The sequence below is a fragment of the Micropterus salmoides genome, unplaced genomic scaffold (assembly GCF_014851395.1).
Source record: "Micropterus salmoides isolate LMB-PRFRI ecotype aquatic unplaced genomic scaffold, ASM1485139v1 Ms_hic_scaffold_1, whole genome shotgun sequence".
Lineage (NCBI taxonomy): Eukaryota > Metazoa > Chordata > Actinopteri > Centrarchiformes > Centrarchidae > Micropterus > Micropterus salmoides.
Window position 1 is genome coordinate 19,162,320 of NW_024040040.1, and position 20,636 is coordinate 19,182,955.

Here is a 20,636-nt window from a genome sequence, read left to right on the forward strand (position 1 = left end):
TTTCAGTGTAATAAACGTACCACTCGTACACTTTTCAAAAAGTAACGTTACCTGTATTTGTTGATAAAGTCCTAAAGACCAGCCGTCACTTTGTTAACTACTCTGCGGAGCAAGACTCAGTGGACGCCGTAACCACGGTAACCTGACGGTTGTCCTGCAGAGGGCGCCATTGCAAAAGAATTAAAACCCTCTGATTGGTCCGTTTCCTGCTGCCCCAAAGTAATATTGTTCACGGCCTCTTTTATTGCCATGTTAATGAATGTTAACAGTAGTAGGCCTATTTGCAGTAGTATTAGTATAACAGCCATAGATTTCTTTTACAAGAATCACAGATAAACAAGCAAGACCTGAGACAATAAGTGATATCAGCTATAGCAAATTGAATATGTTGTTAATGATTTACAGAGCTCAGACTAAAGATCAACAACCAGGATATTAAAGTTTACTTTTCACCATATGTTATATATTATAGCCGACATAAAATGATACATTTTAATTGTTATCAATCATATCAGCGCCTTACAAATAATGTCAGTTCCACTGTAGGGATGTCCCTCTGTCTGCCTACACAAAAAGCAGGCATGTGATGTCATCCACAGTCCCAGTCAGTTTTTATCAGGACAGCTCAGTGTCGCCTCTGACTCTGGTGTGAAACACTCACACTGAAGGACTATTCCTGACAGAAATCACAAAAAACAGCGTCTTTTCCTGCAGAAGTAAAGGATTACTCTTCAAGATCAGGCAAACACTGTGTTTCATTATTTGTCGGCTCCTGCAAAGGTAAGTTTCTTTAATACCGAGAGTGTCAGCATGTGGACTGTGATTACTGTTCAAGGACTGGTTATGGTGCAGAAAACAGGCCAAATGTTTATTTTTGAATATCACATTGATCTAGAAATGTTATACTTCAGACTGTATGTGGTACAGTTTTCTAACAGTGGTAGAGAAACAAAACCATAGGTTAAAATACCCTTAACTTTGCTGTTGGCAGGAGAAAACATCTGTTTACCTTCCAATAAATTTATTGAGTTTTATTCAAAAAAGAGTAGCCTAATATTTTTTTCCAGGGGTGGAAATCCTGATTTCCTAGATACAAACCTGTCTCTATACATGAGCATTAAACAGTGAGCATATTCATAACACAAAACACTTGAGTAGAGATTATAGAAGGCTACACACGTATGCAATGTTACCCATGTTGAAACACTATATGTTTAGGTCTCCAGGTTCCAGATCCCTGGTCAAATATTAACTGATTTCTTTAAAGCAAAATAATGTATCCCATAGAATGAATACGCTCAACCAACCTCCAATTCTGTCACACCTAACAATGAAAATCTGCTTACATTGTGGACGTGGAAGTGGTGAAATAGGATTTCCTGGACAAATGTGTTTCTAATAAAGGCAACTTCACACGGTAGTGTGTAAATCCTCTGTTTGTGGTACAGATGGCCCACGCAGTAAGGGAGTAACTTCACCTTGAGCTATTAAGTGGCCATTAGAGAGATGTACTGTGTGTCTTTGGATGTTTTCAAGAAGATATTAATCTTATAAACTGACAAAGATTTCCTCAATTAGTAGTCATGGGAGTTCAAAATTATTAAAGTGTTTTGGTCTGTATCATTATATAATAAACTGTTTTTAGAAATTTTGGGAAAGTATCAGACTATCATACTGAGCATGACTGAGATGACCTTGTGACTTACAGTGAATTGTTAGATTACAAAATGATAATGCTGCATCAGAAATGACACCACTGAACTTTAAATAAATTTTAAGGAAATGTGGGGGTGATTTTAAACTGTAGCAATGTAGTGATAGAGATACAATCACAATCGCTTCTCCATGAACTCTGAAAACACTCACAGCTACAGAGGAAATTACTCATTTAGACTCATCAGAGACTGCGAAGAAAATAAGATCTAACCACTGTCATATTATTATTAAACTAAATATGTTAAATATGTTAAACTAATTTGCAAATGTTAAACATATCCATAAATGTCTGCCTCTTTGTCAAAACCTCCTTTGGATGGATTAGAACTCATGATTGGGATCATTTGAACCTCAAGTTTGTGGTCATGATCAGGTCATTTTCATTAGGTTTTTATGCCATTTTATTATTTATTTTTTGGTTGTATTTTGTTCTGTTTTGTAGTGTTTTCTTGTTGATTTGTATGAAGCCCATAGGGGCGGGTGTTGCAAAGCTTAGGCTATGTCTGGGATTTTCAGAGTCTGAGACATGTGGGCATCCATCAGACAAAACTTGGAAAAAGACACCCCCTCACCTTAGTTTACTTGCTAAGTTTTGCTAAATTCCTTGATGCTTTTGGGATCATGATTATGTTATTTGTAATAACAGACACTCTACAATTTAGCCAAGATAGTCTAATATTACTGTTAGACATAACTTCAGACTATACTAAAATTCCCCTAAACTACTATCTCTTAAACCAAATCACACATTTAGTCTCTTCTATGTGCTCTCTTTTTGATAACTAATGTAATAACTTTTCACTTTCATTTACTGAGCCTTCCCTGAGACAGTTTGGAGCCCACCTGGGAAGGCCCACATCCCACTTTGAAAACCCCTGGGCTATGTGATATAAGTCCATGATACACTCTTTTAGCTATGATAAATTACTTAGATAAATATTATATTTGAATTTAAAAAAGTTGTGCCACTCCTGAGACTGTCACTCATAACAAATAAAACATCCAGTCTCTGTTACCATTAGAAACCATCATTTGCTCCTCATACATATTTATTCACTTTAAACAAATCATAATATATTGCTACTTATATCTTTATATTGACTGGATTGTGAAACTTTCCAACAGGGTGTATTTGTTTTTGTACAATAAAGCTATGAGGCAATTGCACTTTTTAATAACAGTGGTTGGCTCAACAGTGTGTAGCTCTTCACTAATCAGTAATCTGTGCAGGAAATACGTGAGCTAAAATACAGTGGAATTCAAACAGTATCAGTGACTGTATGATATAACCTGTCTACGATGGCTGGAAAAAATGGCGCTTCATCGCAAAATATTTTTAATTTCTGCTAATCTATTCTGGCTGGGTTACTTTGATAGAACTGAACTATCATGTTTGGAAATGTGCAGTTTTCCACTCTATTCATTATGTTTTCCATCTTATATGTCTTATTGAAATGTTGCATACGCTGGTGTATGCTTATTTTGCACACCCTGCACATGAAGCATTTAATTAGCTGATGAAAGCACCCGCATAATGTATGTACGCGAGTTTGCAGCACGTGCTCTTACTGCGTTTACCATATTGATGTGTTTTTGCCAAACCTTGGTTAAGATTGCTCAACAAGCATAATAAGCATGCAGGAAGGAAGCAGCGGGGATTGGAGGAAGCAAAAGGCCAAATCTGTAACCCTAACGTCCAAAAAGGGGAGACCTGCCATTACAAATTAAAAACATGGGTTTGGAGACAGAGCTGCAATGTTTTGTTTACATTACTTTTGATCAGGGCAAAGGTTAGGGAAGTGGACATTGTTTGACAAAACTGCAATGTTTAGAGTAGCCTAAAAGTTGCCTGAAACAAAAATGTTTATGGAAACTTAAACTGTAAAAATATAAAATGAAGATTGTAGAGTTCTGATGTTAGAATAGAAAATTAACTACAATTTTGATATTTAAACATGTAAAAAGAATAATAACAAATATGCCGGATTCATTTTAAAATCTTGATTATACAGTATGGGGGTGACAGCACAGAGCACGTGAACTGGAGTTTAGATCCAACTCCTGTCAACACATCGTGTGGATCACGTTAACAGCTGCTGCAACTCAGGAAGCACTTTTCTTATTGAGCTCTGGGGGAAACTATTTTGGATAGTGCTGAAATTTTTACCTGTTCCTTTGAATCACATAAAAATAACTTCCAGTGAAGCAGAAATAGGAGTGAACTTGAGCTGTACTGTACTTGTGTAAGGCTATATATATATATGAGTCAAAAAGCATCCATTCTGTTTCCGTTGTCCAAGTGTCTTTTGTTGTCTTCAACAGAAACAGATAACTAAGTCTTAATATGTTTTCCTTTTCCCAGTTATAAACTGTTGTCAACTTTCCTCAGAACACCTCTGATGATCAGAACACAGATGGATCTAAATGGCTTCATGTTTCTCCTGGTCCTGTGCACCCTCAATAAGGTATCTGAACTGTGCAGTTGTTTGCCTGGAATATGCTGTTAATAGCTAAATATGTCCCTTCCCCAAGACTCAAGACCAATGACTTGTTTTTTGTTGCTTCATATTTGATATTTAGATTATCCCTTCAGTTCCATGTTTAAAAGTTGAAAATGATCACAACTGTTGCTACAGAGTGTTAATATTAACAAGAAAAGGTTTCTATTGAGCATTTCTTAATAATTTGCAACTTTGGTCAACTAAAGATAATTACGGGGAAAAAAGGAATGATACAGGTATTAGTTATTTTATATGTAAGGTAAGGGTGGGGATGGCGCAATGGATAAGACACATGCCTATGGTGTGCGAGACCCAGGTTCAATGCTCCACTGTTACCCATCCACCATTGTGTCCCTGAGCAAGACACTTAACTCCTAGTTGCTCCAGAGGCGTGTGACCTCTGACACATATAGCATTTGTAAGTCGCTTTGGATAAAAGTGTCAGATAAATGTAAATATATATTTTTAGGTGTGTCCTGTATTTTGGCTACATTAGATCAGAGAAGACCGCAGTGCTAAATCTGTGTATGATCTTCTGGTTTTAGAATATTAATAACCAAAACAAGATTTCTACGATACTTACAAGCTCTATGCTTCACAAAGCAGCACTTAGTCCCTTCCTGTCATTTCAAACTCTTTGCTTGATCAGCAGAATACTCTGATCGTCCGGATGCAGCCCTTAAAGTGATACTCCAGTGATTTAATACATTTTTAAAAAGAGTGGTCAAAATTGAAGCAGCAGAGGCTGATATATGCAAACTTTCTGACATGGGTCAAACTTGATCCTACACTAGTGCAACTTGAGAGACTCTTGTTATGCTGCCTCAGTTTTAGCTTTGCCTTGTCACAATTGCTATTGATGTGCTAAAGATGTACTCTAGATGTATGATATCACGTATTTTATCTGCTTAAATTCTTGTATGTTAGAGCATGCTTGACAGTTGAAGTCTCATTTTGGATGTTTGTGTGTCGTTGCGTGTGTGTGTGTTTACGTGCTGAATTTCAATAATCTCAGCTGCTTGTGGTGGCAAGCTCAAAAGATGATTACCAGGAGCGTCTGAATCACCAAAATGAACATCAGTCGACACGACACCAAATCGCCACAGCCCAATACGAATGTTTCCAGCGCATTGTGAAAGAATCACACCGCAAAACAAAAACAATAGGTGAGTTGATGATCTCAAAAAGTTTTTGGATTGTATTGCAATCTAATACAGTATATCACTATATAATACTGTGTGTACTTGGATGTTAGCAGGGCCACTGTGTAACACCACATGGGATGGGTGGCTGTGCTGGGATGCAGCTGAAGTTGGGCTAACCGAGCAAAGCTGTCCAGACTACTATAAAGATTTTGACCCTCATGGTAAAGTTCTTTGCCATCAATGATTTCTGTCAATTCCGAAACAATAATATTTACTAACTTCATTAACTTTTAATATTGTGTAATTATGAGTTGAGACTGTCAAACTGGCAGTACGTTTTTAGATTTACCAACTTAAATCATATATCTGCAGTGATTACGTTTTTAAGTGCAGTTTCTGTTTTTAAAGCTTAGTTTCTAGTCTTTAGCAACAAGCTATTTGGCTAGCTTTCTGATTATGGATGAGACAATGTGACCTTAGTTGTTCCCTTTCTTCCCGAGAGTTAGACGTGAAGACACCACTCCAATGTCTGTACGTGACGTGGTCAGGACTTGGTTAGCAAAGACTAGCATAAAAACTAGAGGAAGGGGGATACAGCTAGACTGGTTTCAGTTTAAAATTACATTTAACAACACCTCTTAAGTTCACTAATTAGTGAGCTGTAGCTCATTTTTTTAAATCTGTACACAGAAATGTAAAAAATTGTATAAATGTAAAAAACAAAAAAACAATGCAAAATTGTTATATCAGGGAGGGCTACATGTTGCCAGGCTAGCCTCTTAGCTCTGATATTTTAGGCTAGGCTACCCCAGCTCAGTATTAACACACAGACATGACAGAGGTATCTATCCACATATAAATGAATTACATTGCATTCAAGCCCTTGCTACACACAATGCTGATCAAGCCTAATTAGATAAGGTAAATATCTGTATTTTGCAGTATACCAGAGCTTTTAAATCTGGTGTCTGTGGTGAGCCAGTAGTGATGTGTTTTTACTTTACATCTGCTGCTTTATCTCAAAATTTGTGAACAGCGATGGCATCCAAAGTCTGCACAGAGACGGGCGAGTGGGGGCGCCACCCAGAGAGCAACAGGACATGGACAAACTTCACAAACTGCAAAGCCAACACCACACATCATGGGACAGTAAGGAGGAATAAAGAGAAAAAGGCACTATGTGAAGCAGCTTTGACTGTGAAGTTATATTCATTTTGTTTTCTTGCAGGCGGCAATGACTCACTTCTACTTGGTTATGATTGGTCATGGCCTGTCACTGGTATCATTGCTCATATCATTAGGAATATTCTTCCATTTTAAGTAAGTGTGGTTTCCTTTTTTTATTTTTAAATGTACAAAAACCTTGTGTGGAAAAAAAGCTGTATAAAGAAAACAAATGAACACAATATGTGCAGGTAGGCTTTTAAAGTTTTATCAGGGTGAAAAATGACGAGTATTTTGTGGTGTGTTTTAATGAAACTTTCTGATCAATGTCATACACATAGCAAATGTGTATTAACTTAAACTTAATATTTATAACTTAATATGTGATGACTTAGTAGAAAATAAGAAATCTAAATAACAGATAACAGACTAACAGATGGTTTATTAGCAAATGAGAACTACTTCATTAAAAAAGGTGTTTCTGACTGTTTAATAAGCCACAACAGGGTTGCTGCTGTTATGAATGTTAGTAAATCATTAATAAAGTCTTACTCCACAACAATAATCCATAAAGTCTGGAGTTATAAATGTTTAATATCTTGTCAATGAATTGGATTTTGGTCCAGATACTCACCATTTGAAAATAAAATTACATTAGCTAGTCGATTGGATTTCATGGCAAATCCGTCAGGAAATATGACTAATGTGTGTCTCCTCTTCGCTGCCCTCAGGAGTTTGAGCTGTCAGAGGATAACACTCCACAAAAACCTCTTCCTCTCATTCGTGCTAAACTCAGTCGTCACCATCGTGTGGCTCACAACAGTGGTAAAGAAACAGGGACACACGTACAACGATTCTGTGAGTGATTTGACTTTATCGATCTATTTTTCCAGATATTACTACTACTACTACTACTACTACATTTATGTTTTCAGTAAAGACTTGACACTTGCATTACTTCCTTCTAGGCAAGCTGTAAGCTGCTCATGTTCATCCACCTGTATCTACTGAGCTGTAACTACTTCTGGATGCTTTGCGAGGGCATCTACCTGCACACTCTGATTGTTGTGGCAGTGTTTGCAGAAAAACAGCATCTCATGTGGTATTATCTGCTGGGGTGGGGTAAGTGAGGATTTATGTAAATACTTCATTATGCGCATTAGACTGTCCTACACTCAAATCTCATGAATATTCACGTTTCATTTTGCAGGTTTTCCACTCGTGCCGGCGGTGATACATTCAATAGCACGCCACTGCTACTACAACGACAAGTAAGTCTTTTTGATCATCACACCCACACGTTCTAAAGATGTCATTGTACTTAAGTTTTGTGTTTCCATGTTGCATAATATAATGATCTGATGCCTTCACAGATGTTGGGTCAGCTCAGATACTTCCTTGCTGTACATTATCCATGGCCCCATCTGTGCAGCTTTGGTGGTAAGCATTGAACCCCTGATGGGAAATCCAGATTTATAGCCTCAATGGACCACAGTACATGATGTGTTTTGGGCTAAAAAATCCCAATTATAAATAAATTTGTATAGTCAAATTTTCTATTGTGCTGGATCTACACTGCAACACAGTTGGATTCACGATAAAAGAACTCTGCTTTAATTTGATGATGTTTACATCCACACCAGATACACAGAGTAACAGTGTAAGCTTTTCATTCATCCTGTATACATTAAGGCGAGACACCACAGTCAAATAGGCTTTTTTCCCAACTTCACAATGAAACTTTACAAGTGAAAAGTGTACATAAATAGAATGTTTTTTTAAGCAAATGAGGTATTTCCTCATTAAATATACACTGATTTGCATTTACACAAATCCATTTTCCAGCACATTGATAAGAGTCAGATGAATTGTTTTGGTTTAATTGTGATAATAATAATGTAATACCAAATGTATATTCATCAAAATATTGTTTTTTTATGGATTTATTTAAAATATACCACTCATGTGTGATGGATCCCTTTTTCCCCACATATACATACAATACCATATAAAATGAGAATGATAAAAGCTATTTAAGAAAAAATATGTAAATGTCTTATGCTATCTGACCTAAGAAACGGTGTAAAATAATGATAATCTAACTGCCTTGAAGGTTTTATCACATGAGCACATCTCTTATAGAAATATGAAATATGGACTGTGGTGCCTCGCTTTAAGTGCTTTTACAAGTTAACATATGTTTAAATTAAGTCATTATATATAAAATGTGGCTGAAAATCCTTTAGAGTCAGTTGTTGTCTGCAGAACCTTGGTGTCTTCCAGGTGTGGACTGGAGTCACATAACATAAACTAAGTACATTTACTCAAGTATTGTACTTAGGTGCATTTTTAAAGCACTTGAGTTGAGTATTTCCATTTTATGCATTTTGGAAGCCAGTAATGTACTTTTTACTCCACTACACTTATTTAGAATACATCATACATCAGTTACTAGTTATTTTGTAGATTCAGATTTTTAATACTAATAAACATGACATGGGACTTTACAGGCAAGACTGGAGACTTCTTCACTTCTTGCTTGTTTTGGGAGATTTTGCCTTCAGTCTGGTCATCAGGAAAGTGTCATGACGTGACTTGGGCAGTCAAACAAATATACTTTCTTTTCTTTTTTTTTTGGTCTTTTTTCTTCCTTTCACTAAATTCTCGTTGGAGCTTTATTAAAAGCAGATTGACCTTTATGTGTGTCAAAACTAATAATCTGGTTAGTTGTACAGTAGTTGGCATGTGTAAATATGTATTTTCTAACAAATGTGGTTGAAATAACGGCATTTTCTATGCCTTTGCATCAATCGTAATGCCTTTTTGACTCCAGGTGAATCTATTCTTCCTGCTGAACATCGTTCGGGTTCTCATCACGAAGCTGAGGGTGACGCACCAGGCCGAGTCCAGCCTCTACATGAGGGCTGTGAGAGCCACCCTCATCCTCATCCCTCTGCTTGGCATCCAGTTTGTCCTGCTCCCCTACAAGCCCCAGGATCACTGGGTCTTTGAGATCTACATGTACATCATGGAAATCCTCATGCACTACCAGGTCAGTACACACGCATGAGGAGCACTTTATCCAACACTACCTATAAAAAATAGTTCCACTGCAAAAAACATTGTCAAACAATAATCTTTTACTCAATAAAAATCATGCTGTTAAAAGCTATACTGTAGGTAAATACTGCAAAACTGTCAAATGGTAATATCCACGATCATTTTACTATTGTGGAAACTTGCAGCTCCTTGTATAGCTGTTTGAGATTAAATGATTTCCTATTTTGTGTATTTTGTCAAGAAACTGTTTTCTTCCACATGCAGGGTCTCCTGGTTTCTACAATATTCTGCTTCTTCAACGGGGAAGTGAGTAATGAGCTTGATTACTGCATTATCTCATATTTCAAGGTTAGATTTGCAAACAGCTTTAGGTGTGAGAGTCAGAGTCGAGGCATGCGTAGTACATTTGGAGAAAACACATCAAACCCATTGGCTTCTCATCCCAATTAAACTGCAACATGCTAAATTAGATTTTTTTTTTTCTTCAGCGTTGCACTTCATTTAGTTTACGTCAAGGGACACTTTTGAGAATTTACATTAAAGTTCTCCACGGGCCTAAAACTGAGACCCAGACCTGGCCAGTACTCAGGTATTTAGGACTAGATGCAACTGAACCTGTCTGTAACTGGAAAATCTGTGACCTGAATCTACCCAAACCCAGGCTAATGCAGCATATTGCCTCTCTTGCTCTTTCCACTGGAAATTATCTGCTTGCGATTTGCATGTTCATAGACAACTGGCACAGTCACACAAACAATTTAAATGTTGTGGAGGCATTTTCTATGCTACATACACCCTCACATTTCGTAATGCCGATATTGTGAGACAGCTTATCACCTCGATGAGAAATATCATCACCTTTTAATATCACAAGGTCTCGTGGCATCTTGTCACACCCCTAAATAACCCAACCAAGACCTTCCCCTACCCTGAAGCTTCCACTACAAAACAATCCAACCTAGTCCTGACAAAGTATCAGGTTAGGTAGCTCACAGGGCTGTTGATGGCCACAACACTTGTTGTTCCCACTTGTAACTTGGTCACAAGTGGACACCTTGAATGCACCAATAAATGCATTGTGCCAGCTGCTTTGATGCAACTGTAGGCTAGTAGTGTGAAGAATGCTTTCCCATGGAAAGACTATATTGTTAGATTTGCAGTTACATCATTCCAAGATGATTCTCAAGCTGATTTGCCTCAGTCAATCCACAGTCCTCTTTTCTCGCTGTAAAGCCAAGCATAGGTATAGCCTTCTTTTTCTTTTCATGCCATCCTCTTTACATCCTCTTTGGGTGTTTCTCTGCAGGTCCAGAGCGTTCTGCGGAGACACTGGAATCAGCAGCGGATGCAGATCGCAGGCACAATCGCCAACGCTGAATTCTTCCGCTCAGCCTCATATGTGGCGTCATCACTCACAGAGGTCCACCGTTGCTACAGCATCGAAAGCCACACCGAGCACAACGGCAAGAGCTATTCAGACATATTCAGATCAGACAGCTCTTTCATATGAAGGTGGCCCTCAACAATTGGCACTTGAGGTTCCGAGTTCACTGTTTTTTTGACTTTTCCCAAGATGTTATGACGACTGGTGTCAATGTTTTCTTGGAGTTATGCTACTGTTCATGGCAGTGCAACCTTTTCTTCTCCTTTGATGTTTTTTCCATCCTATTTTCCTTTTTTGACTTTTTCTCCCAAATACAGAATTACCAAAAGAGAAGGAGAAACTGCTTCTTCGTTATTATTTACATCGCTCAAATATTCAAAGGGGCTCTGACCGGACATAAGGAAGACCCCATGAATCAACCTGCCTCACTGTAAAGCATTACCACAAGGAATTAATGCTTTTAAGCATCGTGTGGAATAATGTGAAGAGCCCTCAGTGCCCTCACTCATTCAACACAAAGCTGTTCTGACTGCCGACTGTTACGATCATGTCAAGAGAGAAGATTTTTTCTGGGAATGTTGCAGATATTGATGTCATTTAAAAATAGGTAGCTACTGGTGAGGGTGAAAGGAAAAGCAGGGAAAGCCTGTTTAATCGCTTCTTCTGAATCTCACAAATACATTTAGCTTTTATTGGTAGGCCCCTTACTCTGTGGCAGAAGGTATTTGCAGTTAGAAATAATCTCATTGGCTAATTCAAACATCAATGGACAGAGCCAGAGCAATAGTTGATGGGAATTGCTAGCTTTAATAGCAAAGAAGAAAGTGGTTAAAAGGTAGGCAGTTAGCCTCTCTGCCAAAAGAGGCAGACTTTAGGCCTCCAAGAAAGTTTTTTTATTTTAAAGTACAACAATGGTTAGTGCCATACAGAACTAGCAATGTAAAGTGTACATTCCTGCTTTTCTATTCATGTATTATTTTCTTTTTTCTCCTTACAAATAACGAGGCTCATAATAAAATCTTGTCAGAAACAGAAGCTTACATTGTCTGATCAAGTCTGGCTTGGTGATAGCTTTAGTATATTTTAAGTTAATGTTCCATTAGGCAATTTTTTTGTATCAGATTATTCCAATTTAGCAGTGAGATCATTGTGAGATAGTCACAGATGAAAATATGACTGAAAACTGCTTCTATTACAAATGTACATATGTTTGATTGTATAAGAATATCACATATATTAAGTCAAAAAATATAAATTAGAACTGTGTTGTATTTAGACAGCCTTTAGTGTACTATATATATTTTCTAGGAACTACGAACACATCATTGTATATTACTTATGTTACATTTTTAAAAGTCCACAAACTGCAGCTTGTTAAATAATACTGTAAAGAGTGAAAATGTCATGTTAAATTTTTTTAGATGAAGTCTAGTAATTCAACAAATTCAGCAGGAACTGACTCATATTGATTCACTCATTTGACATTTTACATAATTATTATCACTATCACTATTGCTGTCATTAGCATCCAGTAATTCTACATGCATATATGTGTGAAGATAAAGTTTGTCACATCCGGTTAGAGATTAAAGGTAACTTTCCTGTCAAGAGAGCTGCTGGTTTCAGCCTTCCAAAATAGGAATTACAGATTAGTCTCTACATGCAGTACGATAACTCTCAACAAGCAATATTCCCCAAAATGTCTAACTGTTCCTTTAAAGGTGTTGCACAGAACCTTAAATGTTTATAATTAGGCTACTCTCAGTTGTGATCAGAATATTTCTGCTATTCATATAACAATATGTGTAGCCTGCTATAATAATTTACTGGGTGATTACATGATTTCTAACGTGTTTTGTATAAGTAAGTGTGTAAGTCTTGTATTTTGCTATTACAGAAACCCTAATCTCTGGTAGCTGGAAGTGCTTAATAGTGGGTACATAGTCAGATATTTATGTTACACTGGACATAGCTACATACTAGGAATGCCTTATTCGGGGAAGCACAAATAGCCTAATGCATTGGAAATGGATATTTCTTCTAACCAAAGTTGCTTGTTAGCTCAGGAACGTGATAAGCCATGTGACAATGGAACAAAAGAAAGCTGCAGCAGAGAAGAAGCTGCTGGTGTGTGTGTCTGTCTGCTCACCTGTCTGTCTGAAGCTGCTGGGAGGCAGAGCTCCAGAGTGTCTGGGAGATGCATGTATTCTCACCCTGGGCGGGCCTAGCAGTTTGTGAACATTAGCTACTAGCTACACCTTAATGTACTAAAATTGAGGGTGAAGTCATTATAGGTATTTTTTAGCATTATTTTACCTTGGCAAATTTAAAAAAGGTTGCAGCTAGCTTGACATTGTTGCTACACTGCCGAGGACCTTCTACCTTCAATGAGGCGTGTGAGGCCTTTCTGCTGTTTTTGTAACTTTGACTGTAGAGCCTCTTTCAGCGCAAACTGTTTGAAAGCTTTGAGGAGCACAGAGGGACAGAGAAGTGGACTGGTTATATTGGGACACGGAGGCTAAGTAGACTGGTTAAAGTAGGACAGACAGCTGAAAGCATTGGATATAATATGAACTGAGAATGTTCAAGCAAAGAAGTTGAACCAAGAGCACATATGAGGACCTTCAGACAGGTGAGTACAACCACTGTGTTACCTAGAATTGTGTGTGCTATCCCTTTTGCTTTGATATTTGTGTCTGTGGCTGCAGCTGCTGTGGGGTTTCTCTTTATTATACATCTATGTGTTGTCTGCTTTGGTGATGTTTTTATTCTGCTTAAAGTGGCAGTAATTTCACTTCTGTAGCCTAATAGTGTTTGATGCACCTGCTGCGATGTCCATAGGTCTTTTTATTTATTGTTGGTCATTTGTTTAACTGTCTGAATTTTGTCTCTTTTCAGGTTAATTGTATTGAGCTTATAGAGAGGAAGGCCATTGCACATTTATAATTGATAATCAGTGGCATGCACAGCTGCAAAATCTAGGTCTAAAGTCTATACAACTGGAATGTATTGTTGGTGTGGACATCAGCTGGGCTCAGTGGATTGATGGTTTTCCACTAGTGTTGTTTGATTGACTTTTAAATATACATTTAATGCAGATTATTCCCTTCAACTGAAGGATATTTTTCATTATATATTTACTGTAAATAGATTTTATTTCCAATGCAAAACAGAATCTTTTGATTTATAAAACCTGTTTTTCAGTATCTGATTGTTGAATGTCCCCCAGTTCAAGGTTTGGTGATGGTGGAGTTCATAAAACCTTATGTAGTTCATGAAGATAGATCATTTTAGATAGAGATAATATACAGCATCTCTGTGCACGTGTGAAAACAGTATGAAAGCAGTATGAAAGCTTGACATTTTGAAAAATACACTTATTTATGTTCTTGCTGAGAGTGAGGATAGAAGATACCACTGTCATGTTTGTAAGGAAAATATTAAGCTAATGCCACAGCTGGTTAGCTTAGCATAACATAAGGACCGGAAACAGGGGGAAACAGCTAGCTTTGTCCAAAGGCAACCAAAATCTTTTTACCAGAACCTCTTAAGCTCATAATTTAAGCTGTTTCCCCATAGTCTGTGTATAAAAAGTGTTTCCCATCATTCTACAGTCGTTATGCTAGGCGAAGCTAACCGGCTGCTGGCTGTGGTTTCATATCTACTGTATCAATCTTCTCATCTAATCTTCATCAACAAAGCAAAAATTTCTATTTCTCAGAAGAGAACTCAAAAGATGAGTCTAGCGAGTCTAGTTTGCAGACATCTTTGTATTGCTATTAACATGGGCTACATTGGCTACTAAAATATTCTAAACTCAAGGTTCACTTACTTGCTTTGTCTAAAACTTTCAACCATATTTGACTGCCTTCCTCAGCAAATGGAACTTGCTCAGGTGGTATATGGGAGAGGAGAGATCGTTACTTACTTCCATCTCTGACTATATCTCCGTTTACTGAAGAAGGTCATGGATACGGTCTAAAGCCCTGCAAAAAGCTAATAAGAAAACTTGAGTTTAGAATATTTCCCAATGTGAAGACAATACACTCATGTTAAAAAATGTATAAAACACATGTTGGAGCTGTTACACATGTTTTATCCATTCCAAGATAATTTTAGTCACTGTTTCAATCTCATTTTCATTTTTGTAACATGTTTTTTTTTCCATAAATCCAGAAAATGCTTGTTTATACTGAATTAATAATGCTGTAAATAAAAACAAGCTGTTTTAAACTGACGTCCAGAAAAAAAGAGTCATTGTATTTGTGTTTCTTTCCTTAATGTCTCTTTTGTCCTGTTTCATTCCGCTCAAAGACAAAAGAAAGAAAACATGTAAGTGTATTTTCTTTCCCACATATTTAATTGAGGGTGGGATTTCCTCGTCTGACCTTAGAAAATGTCTCCCACTGAAATGAATATTGTTTCCAGACAAAGCAGGGCGTGTTACTGTCTGTTCCTCGTCCAAAATATATATGTGACCAGGTATAATTAGGAAATCCCAAAGGAAAAGAGCTGTATCTAGTGCATCATTCATCAAAGTCAGAACGGAGAACCTGTAAAAGCTCTAACATGCCACTTTCAAGTGTTAAATATGTCCATCTTCAAACAGAACACATGATGATCAAAAACATGTGTGCGTTGTGCGTGACCGTTGATCATTGCAAGTAATTGTAATTTACGAGCTCTTGCACGCCTTTCACAGTCATGACTTCAATCCACAAAGGATTCTGGTATCCGCGGTTTTTGGACAGTGCATGGGGTATCGCAGTAATCATGAGACCGTCTCCTCCCACGTATGTGCAGAACACTAAACATCTGACATTTTCACAAATAAATCACACTTTTAACTTGCATCCTGTTATATCAGCATGAGAGCTGGCATCCTGTGTGGTTTCTGATGGCACACATTTTCCTTCAATATAGATAAAATCAACTTGTAGCAGAAAGATCTCAGTAAAGATGTTTTTGTTGTTTACCTATCACAACACCACCCGAAAAATCCCACCTCCCTTTATTTACCTCTGTCGAAATCAGACCTGTGGATGTATTGCAAGTTTCCTGTTTCTAAGAATATATTGCCATTGAACTCTTGATCCGTCGGTTCTTGTGTGCTGGTAGCAAACACTTCCTCTGCCTCATGACTAACACTTGTTTACTGCTTTAACTTCCGCATGCTTCCACTGAAACTTAAATCATTTAGCCGATGTTTTGCGTCCAGACGGGTTTCCAACATGCGTGTCGGTAACAGTTCTGTGTATGTGTCAAGGATATTTCCACAGGACATAACTCAATAGAGACATCATATGCCAGATTGCCACATGTGCTCCCCGAAACAGTGACAATACTGCAAATGCTTTTGCTGAAATTAAGCTGTAAAAACTAATCACATCAATCTGCTCCACATCGTCACGGCCACGTTAGGTCTTACTTTTACTGTTGTTGACGTACTAGTCATGAGTGATTCCCCCTGAGTGAGAAACACACAATTACAAATTTACGTAACACGCACTCACTCAATATTTCATGCGACATCAGTACATTCATGCAGACTTAACAAGAGTCATCATAGCAGGGACAAGGACACTGCTTTCATTTAGCAGGGAAGTTAATGATAGGTGCGATCTAAATTTAAGTTAAATTCTAATGGGTAGAACACCTGAAAATAAACTTACAGACTTTTACATACAGTCCTGCATTCAAAATATGACTTAAGTAATAATTACTGGCATAATTTGGCATTGTGAGCTTGTGGGCCATTTGAATGGATTTTCCCTGATGAAGAAGGAAACTTCCCTGTGAGTGTGAGCGCATCCTCGGAAAAATCTTTTGATGAACAAGACATGGCACACTTTACCTTACCAGCAACAGCAGACGGGTATGTTAGGAATGCAGTCAGTGTCCAGAATCAGTGATAATGGTATAGTCTCAACAGTTGATCAAAAACCCCAGCATTTGATACTTTGACAACGGAAAATTAAAGCAAGAAGATGCCATGTCAAGTGACATTGTTTGATGTACTAGTAATTGGGAAGTGCAATGAAGACACAAAAAAACAACAAAAAACTAAACATCTTTTACATCATAAGCTTTACAAACGCTTTTTTGATTAGACCCTCATCTGAAAATACTGAGGATTTTTTTCTCTTTTCAGGAAGAATGACTCAAGTTTAAAACAATATGCTGCATGGGGATTCCAGTAACTCCTCTTCATGAAAAACCCTAAGTGTTTGAAGCATTTTCTGGTTAAGCCACACTCACAAAACAACATTCTGCCATGCACTCTCACACACACGAACACATACCACATACACATCTGGCTCTTAGCTTGTTCTGGCCACTTGTGCATGGGGATGTCTCACTCTTGAGAACAATGGAATGAGTTCTTGGCTGTGCTCGAGGGTGTGGAGGGCGTACAGTACAGGGGTTGGGGTGAGCAATGTGGCCCGGCTGTATGGATGCGACCCGGGCCTGGGTGGGACCGCAGGAAGTCTGCTGCTCGCAGCCCGGCCCTTTCAGACCGCTGCAGGGTCATGAATTATCTGAGCAGCTCATCACAGAGTGATGTCAACACTTGGTTGTCTGGTAGCCTCGCTGCTTGGGCGTTTCTGGAGGGACGTCATGATCGAACGTGTGACTACATCATGTGGAGAGTTCATTTCCAGATTGCTAGCCAGGGTCGTAGCATTTGGGTTTTTTATGTCCTTTACAGCTGTGGGCCTCCATACATGTCATTATCTTTCACCCTAGCGGCAAGAAAAAACTGCCGAATTTCTATTATATCAGATATTTAAATATGTTTAAAATCTCAAGTTATAGCTGTGATAAAAATTTACCAATGAAGAGCAATTTAAGAGCGACATTTTTTATTTCAAAAGAACACAGCTGCTTCTTAACTGCTCTAATGTTGATGACACTTAATCTCCACATAATGTGGTTTATTACATCTATGGGTTTAGCCATCATTTCTATTGGCACTAATGGGCGCACAAGTAATTGCTGAGATCTGGGAACACGATGTTGTAAGCATGTGGTCTGGCAAGACAAGAAACATGAGAGGCCAGATAGTCAGATTTTAGAATTTATCTAAAACCACTTTATTAAGAGAAAATTTTGTATTGTAATTTATTTGAAATCCCTCATTGCACCAAAACTACAGCAGGTAGCTACTGTAGGTCAAAGCTGAACCGGGAATCTGGTCCTTAAGTTGTGATGGATGTTTAGAATTTGGGTAATAATTTTATCATTAATGTTTGCTTTCTTTTTCAAATAAGTTTGTCTACCTAGGGGTTTGTTTACAACGTTAAAATTGTCTGACAGCTTGTGTTTCTTGCCCCGTTTGACTTGTTTGAACTCTGTTGGGGACCAAAAAAAAATTAGGCCAATAGCCTACTGTTGGCGGTGGTTCATTTGTAATAAGTGAGTGTGAACACAAAATGGACCAGAACTAAAAGGAAATGGTTTATTTTTCCTTCAACTCAACCAACTGAACTGACCTTTTGGTGTAAAAGTGACCTTACTAGTTGGTGTGATTATTTGCTTTGCAAGCAATTTTGTTTGATCTTCATTTTAGAGTCTAACAGCAGGACTTCTAAGACTCTCTTCAAATGTCCGACATTTGGAATCAAACTCTACAAAACATCTCAAACAATAAGTTTTAAAGAGCTCAGTTCCTACTACTCAGGGCAGCGCGCCAGTATCCACTTGTAGGAGGCGCGACGCAGCTCTCGTCTTCAGCATCGTCAGCCAACAGGAACTCCCTCGCTCCTCTCCTAGTTTCCTGCCATTGTTCTCCTCGCTGCCACCAGGCACAGGCTCCTCCCAGGATCGGGTAAAGGTGGGATGTCCATTTCCCTTTCGATCAGCTTCAACTTTAGCTGTGGAGGAGGGGTGTGTGGAAGAGAGAGTGTGTGTGTGTGTGTGTGTGTGTGTGTGTGTGTGTGTGACTGAGAGGGAGCACCCATCTGGAGAACAGCTTTTATGTGCAACTGAGTTTTCTGTATGTCAGTATTCACTCGATTTCACTTTTTGATATCAGCCAGTCACAATAGAAATTTCTTTTGAAAATCACACACAGTAGTAATGAATAAATGTAATCTAATTTACTCCACAAAGTTTACAATGCTTTAAATAATTTTGATCTTTTAAAAAAATATGTTTAATCTAATCCGAATCTGATCCAATTCAGAACTGCATCAGAAAACTATTTGTGACAAATTATTTACAGACTGCTAAAAGCCCACTAGCCATGCTAGCTCCTGCAATTTAGTTCACAATACCTGCACATAATACTTGTTTATTCCAGCATCCTTTGCACTGTGCTCCATCGCACTGTGTACATGTATACATGTATGCATGTATGTGTATGTGTACTTGTATATCACATCCACCTCCGACTGTAGCCTGTGTTTTATTTTATTATTGTATTATTGTATGAGTACGCACATCGTGGGCAATGTACAATCCAGAGTCAAATTCCTTGTTATGTGTACACATACCTGGCAAATAAATTCTGATTCTGATTCTGATTCTGACAACCCACCCATGCTATTTCATAAAGTCTAGTTCACACACCAGCATTAAATCGGCCAAAGCAGCGAAATCAGTTTAGTCCAATAAAACTGCTCCTTCACTCACAGACTCAAACAAATTCTTCGAAATGAGTGACATTTTGGCACGCATATTTGCATTGTTGACCAACAGCAATATGTCTTGACAATGCTGACCTTTGATGGAGAGTCCAAAAAAAGGGATTTTACCTTATTAGTTTTGTTGCATCATTCACTTTTATTTAAAAGTTCAGTGTGTAAGTTTTAGTGGCATCTAGTGGTGAGGGTTGTGAATTGCAACCAGTGGCTCACTGTGCATTCACATGCTCCTCGGATGGTCCCATTTCCTGAACTGTGATATACATAACTACAAAGATGTGTTGGATCGCCATCATCAGAGCTTATAAACAACACACAGACATCTATAATATCTTATATCAATTTAACTTCAAAATCCATCAACAAAAAGGCTGTGAAAACTTTCAACATATGGCCGCCTTTTAATATATTTATATAATATAGACTACCTCTGGCAAAGTTTTTTATTATTTGTGTCTTCTTGTATATTTGTATACTGTTCTGTATACTTCTTTATGTCCCTGTACACTTAATCCATCATTTTGCAATAAAGATTTAAGGAGAAAAAAAGATTCCGATTAGTCCGACACCAGATGAATGCTCAACCTTGCCTTTTCAAGCGAGTAGGAGAAGCTACAGTGGCTGATACTGTTGGCTCATTTGCTAAACAATACGTGTGGTCCACATTTCACTTCTCTTCTTACTTCTAATAAACCAAATGACTACTGCTACTCCTACAACCACTTCTTCTTCTTGTAGTGATAAAACGCGCTCTGTAGAGCAGTTTGTCTGTTTGGGCTACTGTACTGACCCGCGGTGTATGTAGATAGAAATGGCTCATTCTAAGGTAATTTAAACATAATCGTTCATTATGTAAGGTCTTTATACACCACTGAAAACTTAGCTGTGTATATGACATTGCATTTCTGTCAAAAGATCCTTCTAAACACACTGAACCTTTAACTTCCTGTGTAGAGTAGGAGGAGTATTACATGTGGTGGAGATTAGAGGTGATACAAACATATCATTTGAATACACTATG

The 20,636-nt window shown here is 37.9% G+C and overlaps 1 protein-coding gene across 3 annotated transcripts; it reads left to right on the top strand.

Annotated features, from left to right (window-relative positions):
* Nucleotides 1-589: 589 nt before the first annotated feature.
* calcrlb (calcitonin receptor-like b) lies at nt 590-15,207 on the top strand. Of its 3 annotated transcripts, none has more exons than XM_038721525.1 (13): nt 590-780; nt 4,079-4,181; nt 5,233-5,383; nt 5,473-5,583; nt 6,399-6,511; nt 6,591-6,682; nt 7,258-7,384; nt 7,495-7,648; nt 7,737-7,797; nt 7,900-7,966; nt 9,360-9,578; nt 9,851-9,892; nt 10,893-15,207. In XM_038721525.1, exons 2-13 carry the CDS (start codon nt 4,116-4,118, stop codon nt 11,094-11,096), a joined length of 1,407 nt encoding a protein of 468 aa, XP_038577453.1. In that variant the 5' UTR covers nt 590-780; nt 4,079-4,115; the 3' UTR covers nt 11,097-15,207. The 3 variants fall into 3 exon arrangements, with proteins under 3 accessions (XP_038577453.1, XP_038577451.1, XP_038577454.1); XM_038721523.1 differs by having other exon boundaries at nt 4,106-4,181; XM_038721526.1 differs by having other exon boundaries at nt 4,106-4,181; nt 5,476-5,583.
* The last annotated feature ends 5,429 nt before the right edge of the window (nt 15,208-20,636 follow it).

What these genes read in the sequence shown, in the direction of transcription:
- calcrlb (XM_038721525.1), top strand. Translation starts at nt 4,116, where the DNA reads ATGATCAGAACACAGATGGATCTAAATGGCTTCATGTTTCTCCTGGTC. An exon ending in TCCTGTGCACCCTCAATAAG is followed by an intron (nt 4,182 to 5,232) that starts GTATCTGAACTG and finishes CAATAATCTCAG; the next exon opens with CTGCTTGTGGTGGCAAGCTC. An exon ending in ACACCACACATCATGGGACA is followed by an intron (nt 6,512 to 6,590) that starts GTAAGGAGGAAT and finishes GTTTTCTTGCAG; the next exon opens with GCGGCAATGACTCACTTCTA.